Source organism: Megalops cyprinoides, chromosome 14 (assembly GCF_013368585.1).
Source record: "Megalops cyprinoides isolate fMegCyp1 chromosome 14, fMegCyp1.pri, whole genome shotgun sequence".
Classification (NCBI taxonomy): Eukaryota; Metazoa; Chordata; class Actinopteri; order Elopiformes; family Megalopidae; genus Megalops; species Megalops cyprinoides.
In genome coordinates, this window is record NC_050596.1 from 5,912,809 (window position 1) to 5,921,666 (window position 8,858).

The 8,858-nt window shown below is 40.7% G+C and overlaps 1 protein-coding gene across 1 annotated transcript; it reads left to right on the forward strand.

Moving 5' to 3' along the window:
* Positions 1–1,287: 1,287 nt before the first annotated feature.
* Positions 1,288–8,014, forward strand: il1fma (interleukin-1 family member A). The gene is made up of 7 exons (XM_036546016.1): positions 1,288–1,305; positions 1,554–1,672; positions 2,032–2,128; positions 3,742–4,120; positions 6,989–7,129; positions 7,422–7,561; positions 7,800–8,014. The coding sequence occupies exons 1-7, from the start codon at positions 1,294–1,296 to the stop codon at positions 8,007–8,009; spliced, it is 1,098 nt and encodes a 365-aa protein (XP_036401909.1). The 5' UTR covers positions 1,288–1,293; the 3' UTR covers positions 8,010–8,014.
* Positions 8,015–8,858: the final 844 nt, after the last annotated feature.

The window sequence follows — 8,858 nt, forward strand, 5'->3', positions numbered from 1 at the left end:
AGGGTGTGAAATGATGCCACACTTTAACTCTTCCAGCTCCAGTTCTTTAACCCTTCCAACACAGAGACCAGAGCAGTGGTCAAAATGTAGTTCTGTTAAAATTCAACTCAATGAACAAGTTATGCAGGGGAGAGACGTATCATTTTACTCTCATCCTAACAGCAGTGTCCACTGTTTTCGCACTCCTGTGATGTGTTTTTATGAGCCAGTCCTGTGTCTGTGACTGCTGTTTGCCTTCAGGTCTTACACCACTCTGACCACATATTCCATAGTGTAGTGGTGTGGAGTAGTGGGATGGAATAGGACTTGTCAGGGTGTTGGTTTGAGTCCCTGGTGGAGCACTGCTGTTGTACCCTTGAGCAAAGCGCTTCAGACCAAACCGAATTTATTTGTTATAGTGCATTTTTACAGTTCAGGTTGTCTCAAGCACTGTACAAATAGCTTAGTGGATTTTCTGGGGGAATAAAGAAAATCAGAAAAAACCCTGGCCAGTTGAGGGGAAAAAAGGTGAAAAGGTGATGAAGAGACTCCTAGTGGAAATACTAACACAGGAATAACTCATCTTGACTTAGTCTGTGTCCAGCTGTGTAGAGGCATGGAATTAAAGATATGTAAGTTACACTGGAGAAGAGCATCTGCTCAACAAAATTGAAAATGAAAAATGTGAGTTTTCTGAGGACCACACCTCCCTCTCTGCACTTGTGTTTATGTAACTGAAAATATTCATAGTATAGTAATCTCTGTTTCTACTTGTACAGATTGTTTTTGAGGATGGCATGAAAGTTTCATACAATGACACTTTTGACATAATCTGATCTAAGTGTCACGTAAATAATACCAATCGTAAAGCAAAGAGGATTGGCCGTTCTTACAATGAGATCCTTCATATTCTCCCAATCTGTCCCTCTGCTGCCATTACTGTTAACGTTACAATGAAACTGTGAAATATTACCACAAAGTTTACGTTTCGGTTCTGATTTAAAATTCAGGAACTTTGTAACATGGTTAATTCGTTCATTTTCATTAAGTACCTGCCCATTGTACAATCGCACAAACGAACGGTTGGCGATTGTGATAATACTGTTGAAGGTAATTTCCTCTTTTGAGTAAAATTCCTGTTAAGGGCAATGTCATGGCTTTTAAAGTGTGATTTAAACTTCCGTTCTACTGAGCAGGGTAAGGAAGCAACGAAAACAGAAGTGTAAGTGTTCTACATCCTCATGCTAATCAGCACAAACCTATAAATGGGACAGCGCTATTGACGGCGCATTAAACTGCAAACTCCAGAGTACCATGGAGATCAAGGTGAAGACCACTTTTAATCCTTTTAAAACGAAAAAAAATTTATGTGATTACTTAGTGACGTCTTTTTTTGTCGTAGTAATAGTAAACTTCATTGATAGAAATGTGATTTTCAGTGACCGTGAATACGAACGTGAATATGAATTTTTACCAAGGACGTGCAATTCATTTTTTGGTTTAACTATTTTCTGCTTTGATTCTGTAACACCACCATGATGGGTAACATGTTTATTTTTTCCCCTATCCTCCAGGATAACCCCATCAAGGGAGGCGTTTCCATAATCCATAAGGTTCTACAGGAAAAACATCACTATGAGGTGGCGCATGTAATGAAGTTTAAAAAGGATTACAAGAGCGGACCTTTCGTTAGGTAAGTCACGAAACTTTTGATGCGCCGCGATTTTAAATGGCATGTGATGATAAAACGGCGATCTGTTATGATTTTCTATTCACATTATGTTAGTTTAATTCGATTTCAATTTCGTGGGAGATTTAAGGAGGGATGGTTTAAGATTCACATGGTAACATTAATATAGTTTATTAACACATGTTTAATATAATTAAATATCAATTTTGCCGTAGACACAGGATTAAAGATGAAAACATATCATTTATAAATTACAATAAACAGTATTCCATGGAATATCGAAAAATTAGCCTATATATGCACATTATAGAGATATTATTATTATTGTTATTATGTATATATCTGCGCTCATACTGTCCTAGGAAAGGAGACAAGATCCTGAAAATCAATGGCCAGGACCTAGAGGATCTGACTCCGGAGGCGTTTGCGGAGTTGCTGGCAGAAGCCTCACCAATGCTGGTGGGTCGCTGCTCTGCCCCGAGATGCACGCTGACTCACTGTGAAAATTGAGTTTGATGGAGGAGGGAAGCCAGGCCAGGGAGGCGTTCGCACTGCGTTTGCAGAAGTCTATATATTCGACTTTCTGTCTCCCTCTTGACTCCTGAACATGTCACATGCCAAGGTGCACAAACGCTGTGTCACGTCCTCGGCGCGGACTGGTGCGTTCACGCTTCTGACTTATGAGGCCGGGGCCACACCAGTTGCGTCGTGTGTGCGTATGATATCATATTGATATCATACCAGCAACATTACATAACTGACACCTTTCACTGTAGTTTCAATGTCTAGGCTATATGACACGAAACAATATAAATATTTTTTAACCATTTTAGCTATCGCATGTTATTAAAGGGGAAAGTGGAGGCTACATGTGTACTAGAAAGTCTAGGAAAGAAGATGATCCATTTGCTCAGCGCTCATTCTGAAATACTTGTGTTTGTCCGTATCAAGACGCAGTTCAGCAGCAAGATGGTGAAAAGCTCCAAGTTGCCTCCTTCTCTGGTTTATTGGGTGAACCCACATTCTTCGCCAGTTTCTCCTCTTCTCTTCTGTCTATAACTCGCACTAAAAACCAACGAAAAAATGGATTAACCACGATTGAGCGCACGCTTCTTAACCTTTGTCTGTCTAAACTAAATATAAATTAAATTCATTCATTCAAATAAATGCAGACATTCTATTACTGGTGTCTATTATCAAAGGCAAACTCAATGTAGAATGGTCGGACCGGCAGTAGCAGGGCCGCAGCAGCAACGCTGGCGGTGTGGACAAACAGTTCAGCGACGTAGCCGTCACGCACACGCGACGCAACTGGTGTGGCCCCGGCCTGATCAGACAGAAGCCAAGGAGGGAGAAGCCTTTGGTGTCTTTCAATTCGATTGAAAATGTTTTTGTTAATGAAGGGTGCAGGTCAGCTTTTTGCTGCCTTTGCTGGGAAGTAGATTGCACAAGAATTAGTTTGTTTAATTTTAGGAACCATCCAGGATATCTGTGATGTGGTATGAAAAACAAAACAATACAGGAAAACCACAAAATTGTGGAACAAATAGAGGATTTACAAAAAAGAGAGTCCAAATTATTCTAGTGTACTGTGTGTGTGTGTGTGTGTGTGAGAGAGAGAGAGAGAGAGACAGACAGAGAGAGAGAGAGAGAGAAAGACAGTGAGCAGTGAGTGAAATTCAGATCCTAGTCCATCAGTAAATGTAGAGAATAGGATTCAACTGTGAATGGGGTATAAAAATAATATCATATTGTATTTAAAAGAACTGGCAATTCTTTGTGTACTTATATCTGTTGCTACCTGCTGCCACATCGATGAGCGCCATGCCAGCAAATTATGTTTTCCACTTTTTCCATATTACACACATTTATAGCAATAGTGCAGAAACATACATATTAATCACTTCTTTATATGATTTTATACTGAAAATGCAGGAACACATCCCCTTGGAGGAAGCCTTTGCTTCATTAGTCTGCAGTATTTGCATATTACTGGGGATCTGTGCAATGCATTCCCTGTGAATGGCACAGGCCCTCTGAGTTGTTTCTTGCTGATGTTCCATGGTGTTCAGACAGTGCACAGCCCCGGCATGGACGCCCCAGAGGATAAGTGCCTGGAGGGGAGTGGACTACAGCCTTTCTCTAAGGAGCAGATCATCCTTAACTTCAGCCTGGAGATGAGGCGGGAGGAGGAGCTGGAAGAAGAAGGAGGAGGAGACGACAGTGGGACATCCGGCAGAGAGGAGACGCCTGGCGGTGGTGACGACTGTCTCTTTGATGACACCTGCTCCGAGATGGATGACCTTTTGCTGGTTTCCATGATGAGGACCACCATCTCCATCATCAGGGGGCGGGGCTGTGATGCTGGAAGTCCCTGCACTGACTGTGGTGGCACTGGGTGCAACCTCAACGAGGTGGTGATGGTGGCGGAGTCCAGCAAGATCACCCTAGGTATGGTGTGAATCCTCCTACTGATAATTCTCCTCAGTGTGAACAGAAATTTCACACCTAGCTGAAAAGAGGCTGCTTTGTCCAGCTCCTAATGCTTTTCATTATGTCACACTAGACATTCATGTGATATGAAGTATTCCAAAAAAAGAATTGTCACAAAAGCTATAAAGTGAGCATGTGACATTGTATAACCACTTAACTTGTGTTTTCCCAGTTTGCCAAGGGGCACTTTCACCAGTCAGTACAGCACCATGTTGTATCTAGGTCATCTACAGAACACAGCGTGTTCTTCATTGGGCAAGGGTTGGTAGTTCACCTAGCTGTTTTCTGCAGGAAGGTTTTTGCTAAACTCGCACAAATCCCCTTACAGTTAGAGCAAGCATTCAGACCTCTCCTCATCAAGAGGCTTGAGTGCTTAAAAGTCCTGAAGTCAGGGTACGAAATATGGGGGGTCTCGGGGGGTCCAAGACCCCTTGATTGACACTTGAGACTCCCTGAAAGCCTCAACAGCAAAATTTTGGGGGGTCTCTGGAAAAATCTTTAAAAAATTATTTGTCACTTGCAGTTGTCACTAAAAATGGCTTTTAACCCTTAAAGCCTGACAGACGCAGCCTGTGTCCAAATTCACATCCCTTCTTCTCCCGTGTTCATCGCTAAAGATGCTAGTTGCTCGTCTATGCGACGAAAAATCAAAATTTACATCAAATTTAATCATAGTTACAATCTGCATACAGCTCTGCGTCCATCTCCACACCCATTACTCTTGTTTGAATTACTCATGAACTCGTCATTGCATAGATATGGCACATATATCACAAGAAAGAGCGGAACTGGAGCTTCGTAATGATGCTAGTCACATATTTGTACATACCGAGTAATCACGTTGTGAAGACAGATCAAACTTCTGCAAAGTAATATCTTTATTAATTTCTTCACCCATTTTTACACTCCTGCTTCTCGGTTGAATAAGTCACAAAGTCCCTATCCCATACTGCATATCAAAATAAACAGCAGAAGTCACCCTTTCCGATGATACTAGCTGTTTCTCTGTGCGACAAAGCATTGTTGAGTGTTTTGAAATCACAGCAAATTTCTGCATTGTCTCCGACATAGGGCTGACATTACATCCCACTTTGTATGAAAAATAAACACAAAAGACATGCGCAGGTTTTCATAAAATAAACCACATTCTTCATTCAATGATTAAGTGACAAGACTTCAGTGAATAAAACAATGACATTTATTTCCTTTAGGCACTAAGCACATATTTCTTCAAATTGCTAAGTCATAGAGTATCCCACCATCATGGTTCTGATATTGCCAGATTCCAGACAATCTCCCCTACACAATTATGAAAAGATATCTCTTCTGCCAGCATTTTATGGTGGATTCTGTTGCAGGGCATAGTTGTTGCGTGGTTGTGTAGTTGTGTGAGTGGCCTTATTGTTAACAATATAAGCCTTGGTGATGTGTGTGTATAGCCTAGTTGATTGTCTTAGCTTGCATCCATGAAATCTTGTATGTTGCGCATTGAGTCTGTGTAAGACTGCAACATAACACTGGAGCACTCAGTAGGGGCATACCTGCTAACACTCCCGTTTTTCCCGGGTTTCTCCGGTATTTCAAGGCCATCTCCCAGTGCCCTCCCGTTTTGTTGTTTCTCCCGGGAAACTCCCGTAATTTGCATGACAATCTTTATTATGAATAATCGTATACATACATACATACACGGATCCATAAGTTTTGTATGTTTGTCTGACATTACCCAAGTTGCCAGACCATCTGTGAAATACAATCTACACACACAATTCACACACTACATACAATGAATTATTTACTTCCCGCAGCTGAAAAAACCTCCCGTATTTTGAAACCTAAATGTTGGCAGGTTTGGGTATAGGGGGGACCCCCCTGATTGCCACCAGGTATTTCACACACTGCTAGAAGTGATATTGCAGGTGGGCAGTACACTCTCACCAAGCTACACAGATCAACCCGTCAGAGGCCTACAAAGCAAAGGCAGCCTTCTCCAAAGCTTGTTGCTTGTATGACAGTCTTTCAAACTCTGCTCTGAAAGGAAAAAAACAGAAATGTAACAGACAATTCAAGAGAATAAAACTTCTCACTGGTAATTTGAAAAGCTTCTTCTCTACGGGTGTCCATGAATTGATATGTTGTATCAAGTTTGGGGAAGGCCAATCTGACCAATCTTCCTATGATTAGGGTGATGCCCAGGGAGGGGTCCTGGAAGGGGCAGACTCTATCTGAAAATGAAGGGTTAAAGGAGTTAAAGGTAGAAGGAAGAGAGGGTGCCCTGTGAAAATCTGGTAGCTGAAAGCTCTTCACAGCTCATGGGTCTGTCTGAGCAATGAATAGGAAAGATAACATGACACACATTGTGTGGTGGTTCAAGAATAGCAGGATATGGGGACTTCCAAGCAGCTCAGTGGTTGAGGCATTCTCTTTCAGTGCATGCCTAGCACTATAGCCTGTGCTCAATCTCAGCCATGTCATCACCCAACCAACAATGACTGGGAACCCACAAATTGTCTTCATTTTGCCCATTTGAAATGCCCAGCTATGGCAGATGCTGCCCCTGTTGCTGCAACCACTATTGTCAGTGCAGAAGGATGCAGAAAGACACACGCTTTCCTCTGAAACGTGTCAACTGCCACCTCTTTACACACCGCAGCTCCCATGCTAGGCTTGTGCAGACTTGAGTTGGAGGAGGACACTTCTAAGTTTATGTAGATAGAACTGCAGGAGCATGACAACCAGCGGCCCTGCCACTACATCATCGTAGAACCTTTGAAATTGTGTTTGAATGTCAGCTATCATTTATTCGGTGTGTTTTTTGCTTTTCTTTAGTGTCAAGGGGAACTGCAAATTTTCTTCGAGAAAAAGTGCAGGAGAATATTCTAATCCAAAGTTTAATGAATGACATGTACATTCAGCAAAAACGTTCCCGTTCAACGCCAGCCATGGCGAGACAGTCCCAGTCAAATTCAAGTAGGTAACAAAGACTGTTTTTGTTGCTGTTATTAAGTACATTTGCTTATCGTGGGCTTTTGGCTATCTTTTTGAAATCCTTCAACATTTCTGAAAACTGTCATATGTTGTATGTGAAATGACAGTGAAGTAAAACATAAAGAGCAGTCCTACAATAATACATCCATTCAGTACTGTTAATGACAAATAACATATCATGTCTTTAATGAAAATAAATGGTATGATGATGCCTTTGCAATGAGGCTTTGGTTTGGCGGGAGAAAAAATCAAAATCTTGTTTTTTTTCTGTCAGCAAAAATTACAATCTATTACTACAAGTCGGACTGCGTGGATGGGGACTTCCGTGGGGCTCCAGTCGTCCTGAACTTCACCGGCACAGACTGTTTTCTCAAATGCTACCACCAAGGTGGCAGGGCCACACTTACAGTAGAGGTATGTTCCCCCGGGTCGACATCACAAGACAAGCGTGACAGCTGTTGCTTCGAGATTTTGCATTACCCATATTCTCACTGTTTGTTGCTCATAGTGCCACTCCAGTTTTCTTACTCTACATTTATCTTGAACAGATTATCAAGGTGAAGAGCTTATTTAAAGGTCTGACCATACATAGAGGCATGAATTAACTGTGTGTCACGAGAAATACTTTGTGTTGCTGTTTTGTTCCTCTTAGAATTGCGAAAAACAGAGGCTGAAGAACATCTCCAACGGGGATAAGGACACCTGGCCATTTGTTTTCTACATGAAAGCTACGAGGGACAACATTCGCCGTTTTGAATCTGCTAACTGCACCGGATGGTACATACACGCAAAGAATACAGAGGTTAAGGTGGACAACCTAACAGATCAAGATGAGTCCTTCCTTTTCATAATCCGAAAATGACTCTGTGTATTGACCACTTAAAAATGTACATTTAAAAAAAAGCATGGTCAAGCATTGCTATGTCCATTCATCAATTGTTTGAGACTACTTTTTTTCAATAGATAGATGTAATTGGTGATAATAATTTATGTTATCTGTTGTGTTCAGTATGAAATTGTTTTTATAATGTGTAAGAGCCATGAGTCTAATATTGAATTTGGATATAAATCCTTTATGCAAGTGTGTATGTACAAGTGTGTGAGTATGTTGTAGATACATGTGCTGTATAATGTACCATCAATGTTTTTCATTCAATGTAGAGTTTTGTCTATTCTGTTGTCTCTTACACGGCTGCATTTTTTTTCACTTGCAAGGTGTTCTGTGTACACATTTATATTAGGACAACATAAGAGTATGAATTTTGTTGTTGAGGGGATTTTGTGTGAAGTTATTAATACCTTTATTTTTGACATTACTCTTCGTCTTTTCTTCTCATCGAGAAATGAATATTAATATTTAAAATTTATGAGAATTTATGAGAATTAAAATTTTTGGAGGAAATGCATTGTTGAAGTATAGAGTTTGGATGAAACATGCCTATCATTAATTGAGTAGCTGTGGAATATCGATTTTGCTTCTCCATGTCTCTATGGGTAGCTATAGTATATTCTTTATTCTATTAAAGTTTACAGGATTCAGTGTTCATTTCCTGTGTCTGAGTTAGGTATCAAGTCTCATTCTTTATTACTGGAATATGAAAATGGAATAAGCATTCCAAATATTTTCTGTTTGGAGTAAACAGAAAAGAAACAGGACAGAACTCTCTGAACAGTCTGTATCAATATCTTTTATCTCAGTGACCTTTTTAAG

Coding starts and splice junctions, on each gene's coding strand:
- il1fma (XM_036546016.1), top strand. Junction 7,130..7,421: donor ACAGTCCCAGTCAAATTCAA/GTAGGTAACAAA, acceptor TTTTTCTGTCAG/CAAAAATTACAATCTATTAC. Junction 7,562..7,799: donor GGGCCACACTTACAGTAGAG/GTATGTTCCCCC, acceptor TGTTCCTCTTAG/AATTGCGAAAAACAGAGGCT.